The sequence below is a fragment of the Dendrobates tinctorius genome, unplaced genomic scaffold (genome assembly GCF_039654945.1).
Source record: "Dendrobates tinctorius isolate UK_male_01 unplaced genomic scaffold, ASM3965494v1 ptg000001l, whole genome shotgun sequence".
Taxonomy (NCBI): domain Eukaryota; kingdom Metazoa; phylum Chordata; class Amphibia; order Anura; family Dendrobatidae; genus Dendrobates; species Dendrobates tinctorius.
Window position 1 is genome coordinate 11,081,808 of NW_027361669.1, and position 25,002 is coordinate 11,106,809.

The 25,002-nt window shown below is 46.9% G+C and overlaps 1 protein-coding gene across 1 annotated transcript; it reads right to left on the reverse strand.

Annotated features, from left to right (window-relative positions):
- THOC3 (THO complex subunit 3) lies at positions 1–24,957 on the reverse strand. Its single transcript, XM_073565974.1, has 6 exons — positions 24,787–24,957; positions 19,547–19,703; positions 18,674–18,878; positions 17,059–17,220; positions 14,080–14,180; positions 1–3,961 (listed from the first exon to the last, which is right to left on the reverse strand). Exons 1-6 carry the CDS (start codon positions 24,955–24,957, stop codon positions 3,798–3,800), a joined length of 960 nt encoding a protein of 319 aa, XP_073422075.1. The 3' UTR covers positions 1–3,797.
- Positions 24,958–25,002: the final 45 nt, after the last annotated feature.

Below are 25,002 nucleotides of genomic sequence, written 5' to 3' on the forward strand. Positions count from 1 at the left end.
TTAATAAGAAAAGTATGCTTTTTTATTTTTAGACATAACAGTCTGGTATTAAAGCAGTTAAAAAACAGATGTAGAACACCCCTTAGGCTATGCGCCCACGTATACGGAAATATCCTGACACAAAACCGGACTCCTTCCCAGAAAACGTGTGGTTTTTTCCGCGTGCGGAATTCAAGCACTGTCCAAGCGATTTGAAGCATCGCTTGGAAAGTGATTGACAGGTTGGTCACACTTGTCAAACAGTGTTTGAGACCCAGATTCCAGTGATGTGTCATTTTACTAGACTGCTTGCTGTAGCTCTAGCAGTTCTCTGAATGTTGAGCTCAGTATAACCACCACTGATTGGTCGCTTTCTATGTACACTGTGTATAGAAAGAAAGCTGCTAGTTAATGAATGTGCTCGGATAAGGTGTTATCCGAGCATGCTCGTGGGTAACAGAGTGTCTTCGGCATGCAAGAAAAAAAAAAATTGATTAAACCAAAAAGCAATTCCACATAGTCAGGTGGAGGCGCCTCTAGACCAATATATTAAACCAAATAAGAAGAACCACAAAACAGGGAGATGTCTAGGAAATCGTATCTGAGCATAATAACACTAATACCAATTGGTGGTATATATATTTCTCTTCTCCCGGTGTGCGCTTAAAGCTTACCAGTTCACATGTATGCATTGAAGACGGCTGTGATATTTAACTTTTTTACACCATGCTTACTTCCATTATTTTTGTGACTGCATCGCTGTGAACCTGATATTTTCATATTCACACCTGCTCCCTCTTTTTTCTCCCCTGACTCTTTACCGTTTAGTGTGTGTACCCAAGCCATGTTTTTTTGTCACATCTAGTTAGGATTAATACATTTTGCATGATTTTTTGATACATTGTGAGCCTCTATTTTTCTATTCAGGGATTTTGATCCAATTGCATTATATTTTGAGCATTGAATTATATATACCAATTGGTATTAGTGTTATTATGCTCAGATACGATTTCCTAGACATCTCCCTGTTTTGTGGTTGTTCTTGTTTGGTTTAAGAAAAAAAAAAATGTTCAAGTCCCCACGCTTGCATGTCTTGTGGTTGTTCAACAGCTGCAACACCTGCAGCCACGGGGACTCGAACATAGTATCTTGGGCATGCTCGAATAATCTGTTAGCACACAAGCAAGCTCAGATAACTCATCACTAGTGCTAACCAGTGATGGGATGGGCTTACATAGAGCTCTTGATTATATTGACTACATGGCAGCAAGAGCCCAGTGACACACTACTAGAATCAGGTTCTCTGTCTCTACATTATGTTGCTCTCAGAGTAGGTGACAAAAATCTGGTGAGATTCTTTGAAGTCACAATCCATATCTCCATATCAAAGTAACTAGTTTGAGTAGTAGAAATTTTGCCAGTGTGTATTAAGAAAGGAGTAAATAATGCGTTGGACTCACACAGCTAGGTACATCTGTCACAATTATCGCGAGATAAAAAAGTTGATCAGTTCATCTAATGAACAAAGTATTTTTCCTGTTGGAGTAAGAGCACCTCTTAATGAATATAGCACATAGATCAGCTACCATGCAGCAGTGCAAGAAATGTACTCCAGTCTCAGACTAGAGTACAATTCTGTCATAATTTAAAGATGCCCTCCCATTAAGTTTTTCATTCAGTGTGTAATGTAGTGCGAGTGTATTAATATACCCCCCCGCCACCACTCTCTCTGATGTCCAACGTCATTCTGTTCCTCTTCTCACTGATGTCGCCACAATTGCATCACTCTATCCTCTCTCCATAAGCCAGAAGTGGATTTTACAATTATAAGAGAGACTTCTGGCTCACACAGCATGGATTGACCTGGCTAGTCACAACCGTGGTAACGTCACTCAGAAGTGGACCTGAATGGCACTGGACATTGGAGAGAGTGGTGGCGAGTATTTTCGTACACACATTTAATTTATATAAAAGAAGAAAAAAAAAAAAAAAGCGAGTGGTTATTTAAGCCACTTAACTTACGATCAATTCATCAGCCATTATGACCACACCAGCTTTTCAGTACGATGGCAGAGCTGGCCAGCACTGCTGTAAAAATGTCAAAACTGGTGACATTTTGGCGCAACTGCCAAAATTGATATATTTCAAACAGTTTTACTCCAGAAATATGACAAACTGTTAGAGTTGGGGCCTTAGGGGGAAGTCAGACAGCTGTATTACTCTTGCGAGGATCAAAACACAATGCTCGGACTGGCCGATGGCTTTCCTGACCCGAGTGTGATAACATGTATTTCTATGCAGCTCTCACGCTCAGATCAGGAGAGCCGACGGCCAGTCCGAGTACTGTGATGTGATCCCCGCACAAGCTATATGGCCATCTGTCTGCCCCCTTAGATAGGATTTACACCACGTTTTACCCTATGTTTTGTGGCTGACTCAGGACTTCCATTCGAACCCTGGCAAAACAGGAATCCGGTATATGCTCTGATCTCAATAATGGAAGTTGTACTCAGCAGCAGCTGTGTACCTCCTGTGTAAAATGAATAATTACATTTATAATAATGACATGGGCTATAAGACTCCTATCCATTACTACTCCCATAGTCATAAAAAAAGAACTTGCAGTCACCGCAGTTCTTCGCACCGCTCAGTTAAGTGTGAGAACACAGCTACAATGACCGGCGGTGTACTCCATGACGTCACCACTTGTCACTGTACCTGCAGCACCTCATTGTATCCTGCTCTTCAGCCTGGACAGTTACATCTTCGCACAGTCCAGGTTGTAACGCAGTTCTCGTCGAGATGGATTACGGCATGGGACAGTATGTCAGACAGGTGAGTGACAGGTTTTTTTTCTGTTTTTTCTTCTTTTTTTTACAAGGGACAAGGGCTTCAATGGAATGGGTGTAAGGGGAGTGTAACTTAATATGAAACAAATGTGCTAAAACAGGGCATGTTGTATTATTTCATATAAAGGACTTTTTTCTGGATGTGTGTTTATTTACAATATTAACTATGGGGTTAGTAATGGAGAGGAGTCTTACAGACGCTTCTCCCTACCTAACTTGTGGGCTTGATATCACCTGAAAAAACAAAGGTGACATTAACCCCACTTGCCACTGCCCCAGGACTAAGGCCAGATTTGATGCAACTTAAGGAGGCGCCATTTCTGGAGTGGCTGAGGGCTCATGTTGGTAGCCTATGTGGGTAGACAATATCTCTGACCACTTCCTAAGCGATTAATATACAGCTGTTTGTGTGTTTAGCCTTTGCTGGTGTGAATATATAGAGGGACCCTATATTTTTTTTTTTTTTTTCATGGGGTCACCAGTAAATTCACCAGGAGAGGCTAAGCAAACAGCTGTGAGCTGTTAATAGCCTAGGAACCTCATGGGTTATTGTCCCTTGTCCCAGATTATTAACATCAGCCCGTAGCCATGGGCTTTCCCTCTGCTGGTTATAAAAACTGCGAGAGAACAGATGACTTTTTATTTTGCTTTTTTTGTTTTTGTTTTTTTTTTTTATTTAGGGGGCAGGTGCTGTGTCCAGAAAGGCAGCTCTTGCATTTTTTTTTCTTTAACGTGTAAAAAAAAAAAAAAAAACCCGTGTCATAACATGTGCAAAGAATAAACAAAATTAATATTAAAAAAAAGGTTTTCAATGGAAATAAAAAATTATGCACTGGCATTAAAAGAAGCTTCCAAGTCCAGCACATGTTGTATTGTCTTGTATCCATGCTTCTTTCAGCCACCAAGTTAGTAAGCACTGACAGTAGGGCCTGTGTACTGCAAACCACTTGGGTGTCATTTATTGTTTTCTCAAGAGTCGTTTGGAAGTCCAAATAATTTCACAGTGCCAGCTTCCCGACTACTGTCATATTTGCCATCCTTGTCGTCACAAGCAAACGCCAATAGGTATCTCTTAGGGTGCCAGGCAACAGTGAAAGTGGGGGACTCACACTGTACTTCACACAACTTCTCACCTAAAAAATAAAAAAAATAAGGCATCATTGACAAGGATATCAAATATAAAGCATGCAAATAAGATTTTTTTTGCAATCTACCACACTTAAAGGGAATCCGCCAGCAGGTGTTTGCTACATCATCTGAGAGCAGCATAATATAGGCAAAGAGAAGCTGAATTCAACGATGTGCAGAAGGTCTCTGCGTTTGACATTACAGACACCTTAATTCTTCTGACTCTTGGACCCAGCGGCAAACTCCCTCCGGCTCTAGTTGACACACCTGGACCTGGGGGTTTATAAATCCCCATTCTGCTTCAGAGAGTTGCCGGCGATATTCACATTTTTCCCTTGTGAAGGCTTGGAGCTATAGCAGTCATCTAACTTTCTCTCTGGAGCCGTTTTGAGGACATTTGGTGTTACCTCTCTGAATCTGCTCAATATAAGTTCATTCCCCTTGTCTGTCTACCTTTTTGTCTTTAGTTTACAATGGGGATTGACCGGAGCGCATCTCACCCCTCCCAATCCAGGGACTAGCTCTAGGGAGATACAGGGCTTAGGTTTCTGCTTGGCGATTGGTGAGGAATCAATCTAGGGAGGGTAGGGCATTATTAGATCTGCCTAGGAGTCTCCACTCACCCTTCCCCTAGTGTCCGGGCTTCATTCCCCTCATCCCTTAAGGGTGTGTGCACACGCTGCGGATTAATCCGCAGGTCAAAAGACCTGCGGTTGATCTGAGGATTAGCCTGCGGTTTTGCCCTGCGGTTTATCACCTCTACAATGGAGATGGTAAACCGCGGTGGAATCCGCAGAAAGAATCGACATGTCAATTCTTTCTGCGGATTAGAAACCGCAGCAAAGCCACGCGGAAAAATCCACACAGTCTGCACTGCGGTTTCCATTTCCCATAGGATACCGCAGCAGAATCCGCAGCGTGTGCACACACCCTTATGTTGCATTTAGTCTTCCCACACTGTGCATGACAGCAGCAGAGCTAATAAAAGCCATCCCTGCCCACACCAGGCTCTCTGTGTACAGCGTCTATAGATAGTGAGCTACTTATCACAAGAGGAGACAGAATTGGACTAGCATGTACATGCTGCTGCAGCCCAGACAATGATAATCACCAGGTGATAAAACCTTCAGTGTAAGTAAACAGCATACAGCCTGACACATTGTTGAAATCTGTTTTAACTCTACCTCCTGATGTCGTCAGGATACAACAAAAAGAGAACCAAAATCCTCCAGAAGTTTAAAGAAAAAAAAAAAAAAAAAAAAAAAAAAAAAAAGGTAGTACCGCTTACCTGCCAAGGTCTTTGAACAAATACACTACAGGGTGCAGGATATATAGAAAAAAAACCTACGGACCGATTCCCTTTTAAGATTCCTAAAAATCACTTTGTCACTAAACCCTCACTTTCATTACAAAACATGTAGACTCATGAAGTTGAAAATAACACCGTGAAAGCCCTAAAATACAACTAGCACTTATGTAGAAGGTCTTAGCTGTTCTCGACTTTATTTGCAGATCACAGAGAATGAGTGGAGCAATTTGCAGATACTACTGGCCGAAGTCTTAGTACGGCAGCTGGAATCTGGCATAACAGTACAGTGAGGAACAATAGTAAGAACACAGGCTTTCATTTTTACTATCAAAAGTATATACAAAAAAAACATGTAGATGTAAATAAAAGATACAAAACAATAGAATTACGAAAAAGTGTGTTAGTTGGTGCATCCATAGACGGTGCCGTCCACAAATCATATGTGGCCAATTGCCAAAAGTGCCAGAAAAAACATTGTCTCCTGACCCCCAAGTCAGCCACAGGCATATACGAGGCCGATGAGAGCGGGAAAGGAGACCTGCAGCTGTTCCTGACACTGCGGTCTGTACTCAGATCATGAACGTCAGACGTCTAACAGCACCAGCCCATTCCCAAAATAAGACGGCACAGTAGGCCTTATTTAGGAAGGAGTTTGTGCAAATGGACATAATGCTATGGAAGCTTTGCCCGGTGCTACTGCAGTAACAGTCCTCACCGTTTAACCCTCTAGATGCCACAGTGTGTTCGGACTGCGACATCAAGAAAGCTGGGGGGGTTCGGCTCCAACTCCATACCACCCCCCATCCAAAATGATCTCCAGGCATGCCAAAAATGGTGGCCATTTGTGCCCTGTGGAATATACGTATAAAACTGAACTGAAGGGTCTAATTCACTGCATATGATTTAAAAAAAATAAGAAAAAGGAAAAAAAGAAAAATTATTGAAAGCAATTGTTAATTCAGCCTCAAAAATTGGAATAGAAAGTTCAAAAAAAATACTGTACCCCAAAATGTACCAATAAAAACAAGTCCTCATACAGCTGTTATGGGGAAGAAGAAAAAAAAAAACAAAGCTCTCAAAAATATATTAGACATATTTCTATTACACACACATATATAAAGTGGCATGCAAAAGTTTAGGCACCCCTGGTTAAAATGACTTGTGAACACTTAAGCAAGGTGAAGATGAAATGATCTCTAAAAGGCCTAAAGCTCAAGATGACATATTTCCTTTGCTTTTTAGGGGAAAAAAAAATACATTTCAGTAAATGCGTTCAATACTTATTTTACCCGCTGTGTGTATGTGTAAAATATATGTTATATGATAAAATTGTATCAAGTTCTTACAGGAAATCGGTTATCAGGTTTTTGATTTGTTATAAGTGTAGCATGATTTAGGGTTGAGACCCCGATTCCAGTGATGTGTATATTACTTGGCTGCTTACTGTCATTTTGATAGTGTCACCGTTTTCTCTGCTCTAGATGTAGCAGTGCTCTGAATGCGGATCCATATCTAGAGGCCCCATCACACACAGCGAGATCGCTAGCGAGATTGCTGATTTTGTGACGTGCCAGTGATATCGCTGTGTGTGACATGCCTCAGCGACCGGCCCCCCGCCGGGTATCGTTGATCGTGCAGGAATGTCCAGGGCCATTTTTTGATCGTTGATCTCCTTCTGGCCAGCACGCATCGCTGCGTGTGGCAGCGGGAGAGCAATGGTCAGCGAGTTCCTAGCACTGTAAGCAGATGCTGGGAGCTGGTATCCAAGGTAAATATTAGGTAACTAAGCGCTGCGCGCGCTTAGTTACCCACTGTGTACCTTGGACACGTGCGTGCTCGCGCTGGGAGCTGGTATCCAAGGTACACAGCGGGTAACTAAGTGACGCGCGCGCTTAGTTACTCGATATTTACCTTGGATACCAGTTCCCAGTGCGAGCACGCAAGTATCCAAAGTACACAGCGGGTAACTAAGTGACGCACGCGCTTAGTTACCTGATAGTTACCTTGGATACCAGCGTCCTCGCTGGTCCTGATCGCTGGTGAGAGCTGCCTGTTTGACAGCTCACCAGCGATCCTGTAGTGAGGCACCAGCGATCCTGACAAGGTCGTATCGTTGTCGGGATCGCTGGTGCATCGTTTAGTGTGACGGCACCCTAACCCAACTCACACCACTGATTGGCAGCCTTCTGTGTACTCTGGAAATTGAAGAAAACTGCTAATCCGTGGTGGGGACAAGGTAACAGAGCAGTAGAACTAGGAAGCCTGTGACACCTATTCCTGTAGTGAGAAGACAATGAATGCATGGAAACCGCAACACAGTCCAGTGAGTGACACATCACTGCAATCAGTGTGTCAGCCCCTACAACATGCTCCGCTCAGATTACATAGGAAAAACATGTTTATAATCTCCTTTAACCCCTTAATGTCTATGGACTTGCAGAGTCCGTCATGGCAGGAGGTAACTTCCCGCACCATGACGGACTCTGCACGTCCTGCCTTTGAACTGTCACTGCATGTAAACACGCAGTTTCAGTTCAGTGCAGACAGCTGTCTATGACAGCTGAGAGGCACAGCAAGGGGGACAGGGACCCTTGCACTCTGTCCCTGCACCCACAACGCTGTGATTGGTCTGTCAGATTGACTGACCAAACACAGCAGCGATGAGCAGGAGAGGCTGAAATTTGAGCCTCTCCTGCCCTATATCAGTGTAGGAGCTCAGCCGCTGCAGCGGCTGAGCGTCCTGCACTGACAGCTAGGAGCAGAGCCCCCACAGCCCCTGGCTGTTAACCCCCTCACACTGCTGCGATCGAGCGTGATCGCAGCGTTCAGAGGGGGGAGGCAGAGGGTAGGGGGCTCCCTCTGCCTCAGGTCCGCGTCCCCGCGATGTCATTGCGGGGCCCGACCTGTGCCATGATGACCCTGAGGTGTCATGACAACCTCCGGGTCATTTACCTACGGAAAGCTGGTGACACCATGCTCACAGCATGGTGTCACCAGCTTTCAGCATTGGTATGATGCATTACAATGTTGGAGCATTGCAATGTATTATACCTAAAGTCAAAGCGAAAGTGAAAGTCCCTTAAAGGGACAAGGTAAAAAAAAAAACATTTTTTTAAAAAAATTCCCTAAAAAATCCCGTAAAAATTACACATTTTTATGTAAAATAAAGAAAAAAAAAAAAAAAAAAAAAAAAAACACATTTGGTATCGCCACGTCCGTAAAAATCCCATCTATAAGGCTATGTGCCCACGCTAGCGTTTTTAAAAGCTCAGGAAAAGGATCCCCTTCCCAGAAATCGCGCGTCATTTTTCGCACGTTTTTTGCGCGATTTTTGACGCGATTTTGACACGCGATTTCTGGGATCATTGGGGATGGCTAAAAATGCTCAGCAATGCGGTAATTAATGAGCATGCTGCGTTTTTAACCACTAAGCGATTCCTGAGCGGTTAAAAACGCATGCATTGGCACAGAAAGCCAAAAACGCATGCTAATTAATTTGATGCATCTTTTAAGCGTTTTTGCAGCGTCTGAGCCAGCTCAAACGCTGCGGAAACGCTTAACAAAACGCATCATGGGCACACAGCCTAAAAGTGTCACCCTAGTTAACCCCTTCAGTGAACGCCGTAAAAAAAAAAAAAAGTAGCAAATTATACTTTTTCCAAGCGGTATCATACCGCTTTGAAAAAGTGCAATAACACGCGATCAAAAAGACGGATACAAATAAACATGGTACCGCTGAAAACGTCATCTTGTCCCGCAAAAAAACGAGCCGCCATACAGCATCATCAGCGAAAAAATAAAAGAAAGTTATAGCTCGCAGAATAAAGTGATGAAAAAATATTTTTTCTATAAAAGTTTTTATTGTTAAAAAAAAAAAAAAATAAATAATGATATAAATGAGGTATCGCTGTAATCGTAGTGACCCGAAGAATAAAGCTGCCATACTAATTTTACCACATGTGGAACGGAGGGAAAAAAAAAAAAAAAAAAAAAAAAAAAAAAAAAAAAAAAAAAAAAAACAACAACACATTCCTAAATTGCTGGTTTTTGTTCATTCAAAAAATAGAACAGAAAAATCAGAATAGAAAGCGATCAAAAAACGTTATGTGCCCGAAAATGGTACCAATAAAAACGTCAGCTTTTCCCGCAAAAATCAAGCCCGCACATGACTCTGTCGGCCGAAATATGGAAAGATTATAGCTCATTAAAGATCATTTTTGTGGAAAAAAAATATGATTTTTTAATTTTCAGAGCTCTGCGTTATAAACTTCTGTGAACATGACGCCCGTAGAACATTCCATCAAAGTCTGCATTCCAAAACGGCGCTCCTTCCCTTCTGAGCTCTGCCATGCGCCCAAACAGTAGATCCACCCCACATATGGGGTATCAGCATACTCAGGACAAATTGCGCCACAACTGTTGGGGTCCTATTTCTCCTGTTACCCTTGGGAAAAAAAAAAAAAATTGGGGGGCAAAAAGTTCATTTTTGTGGAAATAAAAAAAAAAGAAGGATTTTTTTATTTTCATGGCTCTACGTTATAAACTTCTGTGAAGCACTGGGGGGTTCAAAGTGCTCAACACACATCTAGATAAGCTCGTTGGAGGGTCTAGTTTCCAAAATGGGGTCACTTGTGGGGGTTTCCACTGTTTAGGCACATCAGGGGCTCTCCAAATGCGACATGGCGTCCGATCTCAATTCCAGCCAAAAAAGTCAAATGGCACTCGTTCCCTTCCGAGCTCTGCCATGCACCCAAATAGTAATTTACCCCCATATATGGGGTATCAGCGTACTCAGTACGAATTTGAAAATAACTTTTGGGGTCCTGTTACCCTTGGCAAAATAAAAATTGGGGGTGAAAAGATCATTTTTGTTGAAAAAATATGATTTTTTAATTTTATGGCTCTACATTATAACCTTCTGTGAAGCCCTCAACACATATTTAGATAAGTTCCTTGCGGGGTCTGGTTTCCAAAATGGGGTCACTTGTGGGGGGGTTTCCACTGTTTAGGTACATAAGGGGCTCTCCAAAACGCGACATGGCGCCCGATCTCAATTCCAGCCAATTTGACATTCAAAATCTCAAATGATGCTCCTTCCTTTCTGAGCACTGCCGTGCGCCTAAAGATTGATCTTCCTCCACACATGGGATATCGGTGTACTCAGGAGAAAATGAACCACAATATTTGTTGTGCAATTTCTCCTGATACCCTTGACAAAATAAAGAAAATTGTGTCCAAATAAAAAATTTTTGGGAAAAAAAGTTAAATGTTCATTTTTTCCTTCCACATTGCTTCAATTCTTGTGAAGTACCTTAACGGTTAATAAATTCTTGTATGTGGTTTTGAACACCTTGAGGGGTGCAGTTTTTAGAATGGTGTCACCTTTGGATATTTTCTCTTATATTGACCCCCCAAACTCATTTCAAATGTGAAGTGGTCCCTAAAGAAAATGGTTTTATAAATTTTGTTGGAAAAATGAGAAAATCGCTGGTCAACTTCTAACCCTTATACCATATTTTTCACTTTAAAAGACGCTCCGGATTATAAGACGCACCCCAAATTTTGAGGAGAAAAATAGGAAAAAACGTTTTTGTTTTTTTTTATAAAATGGAGGTGCTTCCTATAATCCAGGCATCTTATTGCTTTCCACTCTGTCCCCAGGGAGCTGACGCCGCCGCGCTGGGTCCCGACGCCCGCTCTATCCCCGGGTGCTGCCGCGCTGGGTCCCCTGGTGCTTGCCACCGCCGGGCTCTGTCCCTTGCTGCGTGGGGGGCTCTGCCGTTCCATCCATGCCTGTGCGGTGAATTGCTTCCGGGAAAATGGACGCCGCACAAGCGCAAATGGAGATCTCGGCACTGAAATCTTATTATAATAAAAACTATCTGGAATGAAAGCGTGGTCTTGTCTATGTAGAGATTTGATAATTGTGTATCTGCACTTGTAAGGAGCCCCACTAGGGGGAGCCGCACCTTTTGTAATGACACTTCTATTACTCCATCTAGGAAGGATTCTGATAATACATTCCACACTATTTTATTGGAGCAGACCTGGGCAAAGTGCGGCCCACGGGCCACATCCGGCCACTTCCTCCACCAATCAGCGTGTGAAACAGCTGACGTGATGAAATGATGTCATCGTGTCAGCTGTTTACTCCAGGGAGTCCGCGCACTTTAGGCAGGTGAAAGAAGCACAGCGCCAGGGAACGGGACGAGACGAGCATGTGGCGGGTTTTTTTGTCCTTATGTGTATGGGCTAATTGGGTGGGCATGGGGAGGCTGCGTGGGCGACGACACGCAGTGCATACATAGGGAGGCTGCGTGGGCCTCACGCAGTGCATACATAGGGAGGCTGCGTGGGCCTCACGCAGTGCATACATAGGGAGGCTGCGTGGGGCTCTTGTCGCATATTGAGGAGACTGTGTGGAGCTCATGCCGCAAAAAAGGGGCTGTTGGGGGGCTCATACGATATACAGAAAGGACTGTGCACGGGTTCAAACGATATACAGTGCCTACAAGTAGTATTCAACCCCCTGCAGATTTAGCAGGTTTGATAAGATGCAAATAAGTTAGAGCCTTCAAACTTCACACAAGAGCAGGATTTATTAACAGATGCATAAATCTTACAAACCAAAAAGTTATGTTGCTCAGTTAAATTTTAATAAATTTTAAACATACAAGTGTGGGTCAATTATTATTCAACCCCTAGGTTTAATATTTTGTGGAATAACCCTTGTTTGCAATTACAGCTAATAATCGTCTTTTATAAGACCTGATCAGGCCGGCAAAGGTCTCTGGAGTTATCTTGGCCCACTCCTCCATGCAGATCTTCTCCAAGTTATCTAGGTTCTTTGGGTGTCTCATGTGGACTTTAATCTTGAGCTCCTTCCACAAGTTTTCAATTGGGTTAAGGTCAGGAGACTGACTAGGCCACTCCAACACCTTGATTTTTTGCCTCTTGAACCAGGCCTTGGTTTTCTTGGCTGTGTGCTTTGGGTCGTTGTCTTGTTGGAAGATGAAATGACGACCCATCTTAAGATCCTTGATGGAGAAGCGGAGGTTCTTGGCCAAAATCTCCAGGTAGGCCGTGCTATCCATCTTCCCATGGATGCGGACCAGATGGCCAGGCCCCTTGGCTGAGAAACAGCCCCACAGCATGATGCTGCCACCACCATGCTTGACTGTAGGGATGGTGTTCTTGGGGTCGTATGCAGTGCCATCCAGTCTCCAAACGTCACGTGTGTGGTTGGCACCAAAGATCTCGATCTTGGTCTCATCAGACCAGAGAACCTTGAACCAGTCTGTCTCAGAGTCCTCCAAGTGATCATGAGCAAACTGTAGACGAGCCTTGACATGACGCTTTGAAAGTAAAGGTACCTTACGGGCTCGTCTGGAACGGAGACCATTGCGGTGGAGTACGTTACTTATGGTATTGACTGAAACCAATGTCCCCACTGCCATGAGATCTTCCCGGAGCTCCTTCCTTGTTGTCCTTGGGTTAGCCTTGACTCTTCGGACAAGCCTGGCCTCGGCACGGGAGGAAACCTTCAAAGGCTGTCCAGGCCATGGAAGGCTAACTGTAGTTCCATAAGCCTTCCACTTCCGGATGATGCTCCCAACAGTGGAGACAGGTAGGCCCAACTCCTTGGAAAGGGTTTTGTACCCCTTGCCAGCCTTGTGACCCTCCACGATCTTGTCTCTGATGGCCTTGGAATGCTCCTTTGTCTTTCCCATGTTGACCATGTATGAGTGCTGTTCACAAGTTTGGGGAGGGTCTTAAATAGTCAGAAAAAGCTGGAAAAAGAGATAATTAATCCAAACATGTGAAGCTCTTTGTTCTTTGTGCCTGAAATACTTCTTAATACTTTAGGGGAACCAAACAGAATTCTGGTGGTTTGAGGGGTTGAATAATAAATGACCCTCTGAATAAACTTTTCACAATTTAAAAAAAAAATTAAACAAAGAAATAACATTCTTTTTTGCTGCAGTGCATTTCACACTTCCAGGCTGATCTACAGTCCAAATGTCACAATGCCAAGTTAATTCCGAATGTGTAAACCTGCTAAATCTGCAGGGGGTTGAATACTACTTGTAGGCACTGTATAGGGGGATGTCTGCTCAATATACAATTCTGATACAATTAATACTAATAAAATCAATATAATATAAAATATCGATATCAATATTGAGCAGAATTAATTCTGGCCTATTGGTTCGGCCCTCCACAACAGTCACGGTCTCTCATGTGGCCCCTCGGGAAAATTAATTGCCCACCCCTAGCTTAGGGCATTTATGACTTTGTCTCTTAAAGGGATTATACAGATAAATCTAGCAGGTATATTACACAGTACCATTTATTGAACATATTGTTGTTCACAGGAGAAAGAGATTGAAAAACCTATATCAAATTATTTTTTATTGATTTTAAATATGTTTTAAGATTTCAGGAAAGTTGGAAAGGTCTGACTGTCTGTTCCTGCTCTCCTGTGTCAGGAAAGCCAAAAGGAGAACTCCGAGAAAAATGCATGTTGGAAAGTGAGTGGAAAGGAAGTTCTAGCACCTGAAGTGCAGGCAGAATGCTGACATAGGGCAACCAGTCACTCAAAGAGAATGAATGGCAAATAACAGGACATGAGAACAAAGACAGGTTCTTGACATAATGTTAGTGTGTGTGCGCGCCAACAGCAATTTTAATGTGTGGGGGAATAAGAACATAACGCTGCTTATATCCAGGTTTTGTGTGAAAGGACAGGTCCGCTTTACACATCTGAAGTAATGATGTTTCATTTGTAGTCTTATGAAGTACTAGCGCAAATACCTGTTTCAACGTGTGCGATGTCAATGAAATGGTCCTCAGATGCAGATGCCAGCATTTTCCCATCATAGCTGAAGCTTAGTGTCCTCACAGGCCAGTCCAACCTGCAACCAAGAAGAATGGCTTACATGCATCATACACCTACAATTTATTAAAAGCGACCTGTCAGCAGGATTTTGTGCAATAAACTACAGGCACTGTCATGTTGGTGTTGTAAAATGACACCTGGGGTGAAGAAATCAGTCTTGTGGTTCTTGTGTAATCAATGTTAGAATTTTGCAGCTAAAGATATGCCCGTGCTCCAGTCAGGACTGTAGAGTCTCATCTTCCTGCTCTAAGCCAGAGAAACCAAGGAAAGACCTGCCCACAGGCTTCCCTGAAGCACAAAGAGTCTGTCTCTATGATGAGGAGCATGTTTGTGGTGGCCTGTGGGTAGGTCTCTCCTTGGTTTCTCTGGCTTAGAGCAGGAAGATACGACTACAGTCCTGCCCGGAGCACGGGCATATCACTAGCTGCAAACTTCTAACATTGATTACACAAGAACCACAAGACAGATTTCTTCACCCCAGGTATCATTTTAATCAGTGTAACAACAGCAACTGTTGTTTATTGAGTAAAACACTGATGACAGGTTCGCTTTAAAGTAAATGCAATTACTTTTGTGGTTTATTTTCTATAATAAACTGACAGCTTGTGTGCCAAGAGAGAGCATATAATGTTTGCTATAATCTATGTATTCCATTCCATTATAGCTTGTGCACATAACATGCATGGATTACGGCTGGGGTAGATCTCCAGAAGTGTATAACATGGTAATGTGCACGCACTGTACAGAGTGTCCCCCATTCTAGGGACTGATGACAATTCCAACACATGGGTACAAACTAGTGTTAAGGCATCTATCACAAGGAAGGCTTTAATAAGGAGTACAGGTAAAGGGTGGGGGTGCAAACAAAATACAAGCAAATGCTATGTCATTGTCACACACTTGAAATTATAATTTTCATGGGAAAGAACCCTTGTGAACAGGTAGCACTATACCAACTAGACAAAGATATAGACCTACATAGAAAATGGAGTATAACGCCATAAAGTCAATAAAATAGGTTATAATGTCAAAAAATATTCGCTCTTTATTGATACAGGTGCATAAAAAGTGTACATTACAAAATATAATCATATGATCAGATGTCGGATATGACACTACAAAAATAAAGGGGATGGATACACCGCACATGCATGGTAAATGCAATGGTACCAACAAGTCAAATTACAACGCCCCAAAGAAATGCATAAAAGTAGGTACCCATGCTAAAGAGTCTCCCATTTAACAGTCAAATATTACTAGCAAAGTGAAGTGCATAGCACGCAGCATGGGGAGTTCATACAACAACTTTCCAATAAAGTGCTATATGCAAGAAAAATTGGGAAAATTGGGCATGTGTCACATGCCCCCCGATGAAGCCCAGCGCGAAACGTGCGTAGGGGTTTTGGGGCTGGACGCTACGCACATGCACTTTTGTAATGGGTAAGCATGATCACCTTTCTACAAAATTCCCCCAAAAATTTCCCAATTTTTCTTGCATATAGCACTTTATTGGAAAGTGGTTGTATGACCTCCCCATGCTGCGTGCTATGCACTTCACTTTGCTAGTAATATTTGACGGTTAAATGGGAGACTCTTTAGCATGGGTACCTACTTTCATGCATTTCTTTGGGGCGTTGTAATTTGACTTGTTGGTACCATTGCATTTACCATGCATGTGCGGTGTATCCATCCCCTTTATTTTTGTAGTGTCATATCCGACATCTGATCATATGATTATATTTTGTAATGTACACTTTTTATGCACCTGTATCAATAAAGAGCGAATATTTTTTGACATTATAACCTATTTTATTGACTTTATGGCGTTATACTCCATTTTCTATGTAGGTCTATATATTGCCAAGGGAGTTGCCCTCTTGTTTATGCCATTATGAACTTTCTTTTTCCTAGATAGGAAAAAGCATTATGTTCATTATTATGTTGGATTATGTTAAATCAACTAGACAAAGAGTAAGAAGAGAGTACCGTATATACTCGAGTATAAGCCAACTCCCCTAATTTTGCCACAAAAAACTGGGAAAACTTATTGACTCGAGTATAAGCCTAGGGTGGAAAATTATTCCCCCATATGCTGCTCCATAGACTATGCCCCCATATGCTGCTCCATAGACTATGCCCCCATAAGGTGGCCCATAGATTATTCCCCCATATGCTGCCCCCATAAGTTGCTCCATAGATTATGCCCCCATAAGATGCTCCATAGATTATTCCCCCATATGCTGCAACTGCTGCTGCATTTAAAAAAAAAAATGACACACACCTCTCCGTCGCTGGGTGCCAGTGTCACTGCTGGCACCTGAGATACTCACCTGTCCTGCGTCCATGGCTGCTAGCTGCTGTCTGGCATGTCATCTGTCAGTGACGTTCAGACTGCAGGGTGCGCGGCGCGCACTATCCACGTCACCGTGCCCTCTGCTGTATGAACGTCAAAGACAGATGACGTGCCAGACAGCAGCAAGCAGCCATGGACACAGGACATGTGAGTATCGCTATACTTACCCGTCCTGGAGCTGTCTCTTCAGCCCCCAGCTTCTCGGCTATCTCCCTTACTGCCTTCAGCGGTCACGTGGTACCGCTCATTAAAACTCATGAATATGTGCATATTCATGAGTTTAATGAGTGGTACCATGTGACCGCTGAAGGGAGATCGCAGGGAAGCTGGGGGCTGAAGAGACAGCGCCAGGACGGGTAAGTATGACCTGACACCCCCGCCCCCCCTCCCCCTCCGACCCCCTGGTGTATATGACTCGAATATAAGCCGAGAGGGGGACTTTCAGCCCCAAAAAAGGGCTGAAAATCTCAGCTTATATTCTAGTATATACGGTAAATCTCTAAAAGTAAGTTACCTCTGTAAGCTTGAAGAAACTATTTACCTGGAGAAGCAACGCACACACACCAGCTCTTCTATGTCCCACAGACTGACGAGGGCATCCGCACTACCAGTGGCAAAGTACTTCCCGGTAGGGTCAAACTTTATACAGATGCAATTTGAAGGGTGAGCATTAATGGACTGAATAGGTTTGAGCTCTGGATAACTAGCATAGAAAAAAAAACAAACAAACATACATTAAAAACAATAGGATATGTGGTGCTAATGTCTAGACCCATATTATCGACGATTCTAAATCTGAAGTTTTCCCACTGTGTAAACAGTGAGGTGACAGATCCATCATCCTTACAGAGTGGGGTAATCAGGGCATTTCAGCAGAAGACAAATCATACAGACATTATAAAACACCAAAAGTCCTAAAGCACCCAATATTCTAGGAGAAATGGAAAGACTAGGGTACATTTCAGGAGACAATTTAACTTTTTCTTGTGCGAATGACAGAAATCCCTAAGACATAAGCCAGTGATCATTTTATTTATACAGCCCAGTATAGAGGTGTCAAAGTAAACCTGTCAGCAGTTTTGGCAGATATGAGGTCACTGCCTTTCAGGGCTTATCTATAGCATTCTACAATGCTGTAGATAAGCCCCCGGTCTGACCTGCAAGAGAAGAAAAATACGTTTTATTATACTCACCCAGTGGGGCGGTCCGGTCCGATGGGCGTCTCAGGTCCTGGTCCGGCGCCTCCCATCTTCTTGCACCGCCGCCCTTCTGCTTGCTTCATCGCTCCCCGGTGAAGGTGTACTTATCTGACCTGTTGCAGGCAGAGCAGAGTACTGCAGTATGCAGGGAAAGGTCAGAGAGGCCCAGCGCCTGCGCACTGCAGGAATTTGCTCTGCCCTCAACAGGGCAGATAAGTACGCCTGTGCAGGAGCGCGATGCCGGGGAGCCCTGAAGAAGCAAGAGGACAGCATCGCAAGAAGATGGGAGACCCCGGACCTGTGACACCCATCAGACCGGACAGATGAGTATAATAAAAGTTATTTTTCTTATCTTTCTGGTCGGCTCTGGGGGAATTTCATAACTTGATAATATCCTTTACAGGTGACAAATATTATATGAATTTACTTAACAGGGACTGGTCAGTAACCTTCCCTCACAACCGAATACATATAGTGGGCAGTAGCCACTGAAAATACAAGTTAATCAATACCTTTATATCCCACAGTATTGTTCCCTTACTAACAAAAAGGCGCTCTGAAGCGATATACCAATGAGGCTGGGAGTGTAGCAATAACAGTCATTCATCTAGTCGAGGGAGGCGTTTGGCAGAGAGAATGCTGTGGAGTCGGAGCCCATTTTGGTGAAGTCAGAGTTGGTGGCAAGGAAATTGAGGAGTCGGAGGTTTGGCTTACTGACTCTACAGCCCTGGAAAGGGGCTAGGCAATGGACGGGCATCATTATGACCCAATGCATTCAAATCTCAGTAGGGTACAAAATCGTGCTGATATTAAGGTGGGTATTAACCTGTATTTTCAGTAACACCATGCAACCTGTTTGTTTAGGAGAAAGGTGGGGGGTTACTTCCAGGTTCCCTATAAGAAGATGACATCAATTACTACACCAGCGACAGGAGTGCTGAATGATGGACACCGTACCTCAGGATATTAATACAACCATTCCCGCTGGTGAGGAAGAACATATTGTTGTCATTGTTCCAGGAGATTTCATTGACTTCAAACTTGAACTGTTCCTCTGCTTTGGGGCGATGGGTTTTAACATCTATAAAGGTGACAACATCGTCTTTATTTCCTACTGCAATGGTCTGACCGTCCGGGCTCCAGCAGATATTAATATTTTCACCTAAGGGCAAGACATGCCATCAATAACATAGAAGGTAGAAATGTAGCATAGCAGGACCCAACAAGCAGGTTTACTATGCAGCCTGTGGAAATAGTTCAGGATCCCATGTTCTGCTGGATGGATGGGACTGGTAAGGGTGCAAATATAGGAGAAATCTATGACCACAAGGGGCTCCACTGATCGCTAGTATGGGAAGGACATGGTTCCTCGTAAGGGGGTTGTACCACATTATAACTACATACAAAGGATAGAGGATTCCTGATTGTTTGAGGTCTGACCACGTGTGAATGGAGCAGTGGCCGAGCACACAATCAGCGCTGACGTCACTGTCGAATTGACATGATGAGGAAGTGAGAGAGCAGCTGCAGCCCGGACTTCATATTTGATTTGTTCAAAGGCAGGGGAGGGTGACCCCGGTGTTGATTGGGCGTCACATGTCACAACAACCGCGATACCGCGAGTGCTGGAATGGTGCCAGCACGGGAGGAGAGTATAGGTTTTTGATTTGATATGCAACATTTAAACCAAGAAGGGGGTTGCTCAAGTACAGCCCCATTAAGAATTCCACAAATAAGTGAAACGTCTTTTCCAGGAAACCAACTGTAATACATCTTCAAATATGAAGGGCCTTCTTCAGTCCTATACATGGAGTGGTTGTGGACACTCACCTTTGGTGGTAACAGTTGTAAGGCACCTCTCCGATTTAACATCCCATATACGAATAGTCTTGTCCCCCGATGCGGTGACGAACAGATTTGGGTTTGTGGGATGCCAACAGAGCTGATCGACGCTGTCCCCATGGGCACGATAATTTCTCTCTTTTATCTGCAAATGTAAAAAAATAAAATGAAAGCAGGAGTGTGTGTCCAACAGCTCACAGCCAGATCCTGCGTGTTACCAATGTATTTTGGGACCGTCCGATTTGGGCTCATGTACTGACGCTGTTCTCTGATTATACGGACATATACACAACAGTAATTTGCATCATCGCAGCTGTAGGTACATCAAAGAGGATAATCGTCTGTGCAGGACTGTATACATGATATACCCAGCTTTACCCACTGATCCAGCCCGCCGCAGCACAAGGAATTTCATTCTTCAGCACTGAAATCTTACACATGTGCCATGTAATCCCACAGCGATGAAAGCACTGCTCATGTGCCAACCCTTGATCATAAGGCGCAGACACAGTATCTGACATTAGGAAAACACGCAAGCTGTCAACTAAGACCAATCGGGAGCCAAGTGGCAGGGCTGCCCACTAACAAGTGCGTTCAGATGACTGTATACATGGGACCGCAATGCACAGTGACCAGCGGGGCTCCCGATCAGAGCGTAGAAATAAAAGCATGTTTACGGCAGCATCTCACCATACGAATTGATATGCAGGTAGCGGCTGCAATCATGCCAAAAAGAGGATGATCCAACCCTCCATAAGATCCACAGAAGAGCGACAACAGCATTCATGAGAGCAAAAAGCATCGTCTTCTTTATTAATGCATCACATAGTACAAGAAGGCAGCAACGTTTCTCCCTTACCTCTTTATCAAGACCTGGCTGTTTTGTAACTGGGAAACATTTGTGTCGCCCTGTACTATGTGATGAAGACAATACTTTTTGCTACCCAGATGCAAATACAGTAATTCAGTTGAAAGCAATGATGGCAGAGGGAGAGTCAGCGTACACTCTCTCTCCTATCATCCCCCCTTCTGCATCTGACACCTCAGTGCTGTACTGAGAGGAGCTGAACACACCATGAAGACACCAGAGCAGATTTTTTTTCTTCTTATGCGAGACCCATTATAGAGTACGGGGCGCTAAGTGGGGCCATCATACTGACTATATAGAACACCAGTACATGACGCTGTCACTGTAGCACACAGCTCCCAGGAGACCCCACGGCCATACAATACACCCCAGCACCTCCCAGGTGACCCCGCGGCCATACAATACACCCCAGCACCTCCCAGGTGACCCCGCTGCCATACAATACACCCCAGCACCTCCCAGGTGACCCCGCAACCATACAATACACCCCAGCACCTCCCAGGTGACCCCGCAACCATACAATACACCCCAGCACCTCCCAGGTGACCCCGCGGCCATACACTATTCCCCAGCACCTCCCACGTGACCCCGCGGCCATACAATACACCCCAGCACGTCCCAGGTGACCCCGCGGCCATACACTATTCCCCAGCACCTCCCAGGTGACCCCGCGGCCATACATTACACCCCAGCACCTCCCAGGTGACCCCGCGGCCATACATTACACCCCAGCACCTCCCAGGTGACCCCGCGGCCATACATTACACCCCAGCACCTCCCAGGTGACCCCGCGGCCATACATTACACCCCAGCACCTCCCAGGTGACCCCGCGGCCATACATTACACCCCAGCACCTCCCAGGTGACCCCGCGGCCATACATTACACCCCAGCACCTCCCAGGTGACCCCGCGGCCATACATTACACCCCAGCACCTCCCAGGTGACCCCGCGGCCATACATTACACCCCAGCACCTCCCAGGTGACCCCGCGGCCATACATTACACCCCAGCACCTCCCAGGTGACCCCGCGGCCATACATTACACCCCAGCACCTCCCAGGTGACCCCGCGGCCATACATTACACCCCAGCACCTCCCAGGTGACCCCGCGGCCATACATTACACCCCAGCACCTCCCAGGTGACCCCGCGGCCATACATTACACCCCAGCACCTCCCAGGTGACCCCGCGGCCATACATTACACCCCAGCACCTCCCAGGTGACCCCGCGGCCATACATTACACCCCAGCACCTCCCAGGTGACCCCGCGGCCATACATTACACCCCAGCACCTCCCAGGTGACCCCGCGGCCATACATTACACCCCAGCACCTCCCAGGTGACCCCGCGGCCATACATTACACCCCAGCACCTCCCAGGTGACCCCGCGGCCATACATTACACCCCAGCACCTCCCAGGTGACCCCGCGGCCATACATTACACCCCAGCACCTCCCAGGTGACCCCGCGGCCATACATTACACCCCAGCACCTCCCAGGTGACCCCGCGGCCATACATTACACCCCAGCACCTCCCAGGTGACCCCGCGGCCATACATTACACCCCAGCACCTCCCAGGTGACCCCGCGGCCATACATTACACCCCAGCACCTCCCAGGTGACCCCGCGGCCATACATTACACCCCAGCACCTCCCAGGTGACCCCGCGGCCATACATTACACCCCAGCACCTCCCAGGTGACCCCGCGGCCATACATTACACCCCAGCACCTCCCAGGTGACCCCGCGGCCATACATTACACCCCAGCACCTCCCAGGTGACCCCGCGGCCATACATTACACCCCAGCACCTCCCAGGTGACCCCGCGGCCATACATTACACCCCAGCACCTCCCAGGTGACCCCGCGGCCATACATTACACCCCAGCACCTCCCAGGTGACCCCGCGGCCATACATTACACCCCAGCACCTCCCAGGTGACCCCGCGGCCATACATTACACCCCAGCACCTCCCAGGTGACCCCGCGGCCATACATTACACCCCAGCACCTCCCAGGTGACCCCGCGGCCATACATTACACCCCAGCACCTCCCAGGTGACCCCGCGGCCATACATTACACCCCAGCACCTCCCAGGTGACCCCGCGGCCATACATTACACCCCAGCACCTCCCAGGTGACCCCGCGGCCATACATTACACCCCAGCACCTCCCAGGTGACCCCGCGGCCATACATTACACCCCAGCACCTCCCAGGTGACCCCGCGGCCATACATTACACCCCAGCACCTCCCAGGTGACCCCGCGGCCATACATTACACCCCAGCACCTCCCAGGTGACCCCGCGGCCATACATTACACCCCAGCACCTCCCAGGTGACCCCGCGGCCATACATTACACCCCAGCACCTCCCAGGTGACCCCGCGGCCATACATTACACCCCAGCACCTCCCAGGTGACCCCGCGGCCATACATTACACCCCAGCACCTCCCAGGTGACCCCGCGGCCATACATTACACCCCAGCACCTCCCAGGTGACCCCGCGGCCATACATTACACCCCAGCACCTCCCAGGTGACCCCGTGGCCATACATTACACCCCAGCACCTCCCAGGTGACCCCGTGGCCATACATTACACCCCAGCACCTCCCAGGTGACCCCGTGGCCATACATTACACCCCAGCACCTCCCAGGTGACCCCGCGGCCATACATTACACCCCAGCACCTCCCAGGTGACCCCGCGGCCATACATTACACCCCAGCACCTCCCAGGTGACCCCGCGGCCATACATTACACCCCAGCACCTCCCAGGTGACCCCGCGGCCATACATTACACCCCAGCACCTCCCAGGTGACCCCGTGGCCATACATTACACCCCAGCACCTCCCAGGTGACCCCGTGGCCATACATTACACCCCAGCACCTCCCAGGTGACTCCGTGGCCATACATTACACCCCAGCACCTCCCAGGTGACCCCGTGGCCATACATTACACCCCAGCACCTCCCAGGTGACCCCGCGGCCATACACTATTCCCCAGCACCTCCCAGGTGACCCGGAGGCCATACATTACACCCCAGCACCTCCCACGTGACCCCGCGAACATACAATACACCCCAGCACCTCCCAGGTGACCCCACGGCCATACAATACACCCCAGCACTTCCCAGGTGACCCCGCGGCCATACACTATTCCCCAGCACCTCCCAGGTGACCCCACAGTCATACATTATACCCCAGCACCTCCCAGGTGACCCAGAGGCCATATATTATACCCCAGCACCTCCCAGGTGACCCCACAGCCATACATTATACCCCAGCACCTCCCAGGTGACCCCGCGGCCATACATTATACCTCAGCACCTCCCAGGTGACCCCGCAGCCATACATTATACCTCAGCACCTCCCAGGTGACCCTGCAGCCATACATTATACCTCAGCACCTCCCAGGTGACCCCGCGGCCATACATTATACCTCAGCACCTCCCAGGTGACCCCGCAGCCATATATTATTCCCCAGCACCTCCTAGGTGACCCCGCGGCCATACATTATACCCCGGCACCTCCTAGGTGACCCCGCGGCCATACATTACACCCCGGCAGCTCCTAGGTGACCCCGCGGCCATACATTACACCCCGGCAGCTCCTAGGTGACCCCGCGGCCATACACTATTCCCCAGCACCTCCCAGGTGACCCCGCGGCCATACATTACACCCCAGCACCTCCCAGGTGACCCCGCAGCCATATATTATTCCCCAGCACCTCCTAGGTGACCCCGCGGCCATACATTATACCCCGGCACCTCCTAGGTGACCCCGCGGCCATACATTATACCCCGGCACCTCCTAGGTGACCCAGCGGCCATACATTACACCCCGGCAGCTCCTAGGTGACCCCCGCGGCCATACATTACACCCCGGCAGCTCCTAGGTGACCCCGCGGCCATACATTACACCCCAGCACCTCCCAGGTGACCCCGCGGCCATACACTATTCCCCAGCACCTCCCAGGTGACCCCGCGGCCATACATTACACCCCAGCACCTCCCAGGTGACCCCGCAGCCATATATTATTCCCCAGCACCTCCTAGGTGACCCCGCGGCCATACATTATACCCCGGCACCTCCTAGGTGACCCCGCGGCCATACATTATACCCCGGCACCTCCTAGGTGACCCCGCGGCCATACATTACACCCCGGCAGCTCCTAGGTGACCCCGCGGCCATACATTACACCCCGGCAGCTCCTAGGTGACCCCGCGGCCATACATTACACCCCGGCAGCTCCTAGGTGACCCCGCGGCCATACACTATTCCCCAGCACCTCCCAGGTGACCCCGCGGCCATACATTACACCCCAGCACCTCCCAGGTGACGCGTGGTCTCACCAGCCGGTCCTTCTCCAGCAGAAACACACTGGCCGTCTTATCGAAGGATCCCGACGCCAAGCGCTTTCCATCACAGCTCCAGGCCACCGAGTGCACCTTGGCGGTGTGTGCCGGGAACTCTCGGGTCTTGCTGTTCGCCTTGAAGTGTTCCTGCAGCGACACCGCCGACATGATGCGGACAGACGCAAATCCAAGCGGGCTAAAGGACCTCTGCCG

What these genes read in the sequence shown, in the direction of transcription:
- THOC3 (XM_073565974.1), bottom strand. Translation starts at nt 24,957, where the DNA reads ATGTCGGCGGTGTCGCTGCAGGAACACTTCAAGGCGAACAGCAAGACC. An exon ending in GGTTGTATTAATATCCTGAG is followed by an intron (nt 17,221 to 18,673) that starts GTACGGTGTCCA and finishes TTTCTATGCTAG; the next exon opens with TTATCCAGAGCTCAAACCTA. An exon ending in CATCGCACACGTTGAAACAG is followed by an intron (nt 3,962 to 14,079) that starts GTATTTGCGCTA and finishes TTTATTTTTTAG; the next exon opens with GTGAGAAGTTGTGTGAAGTA.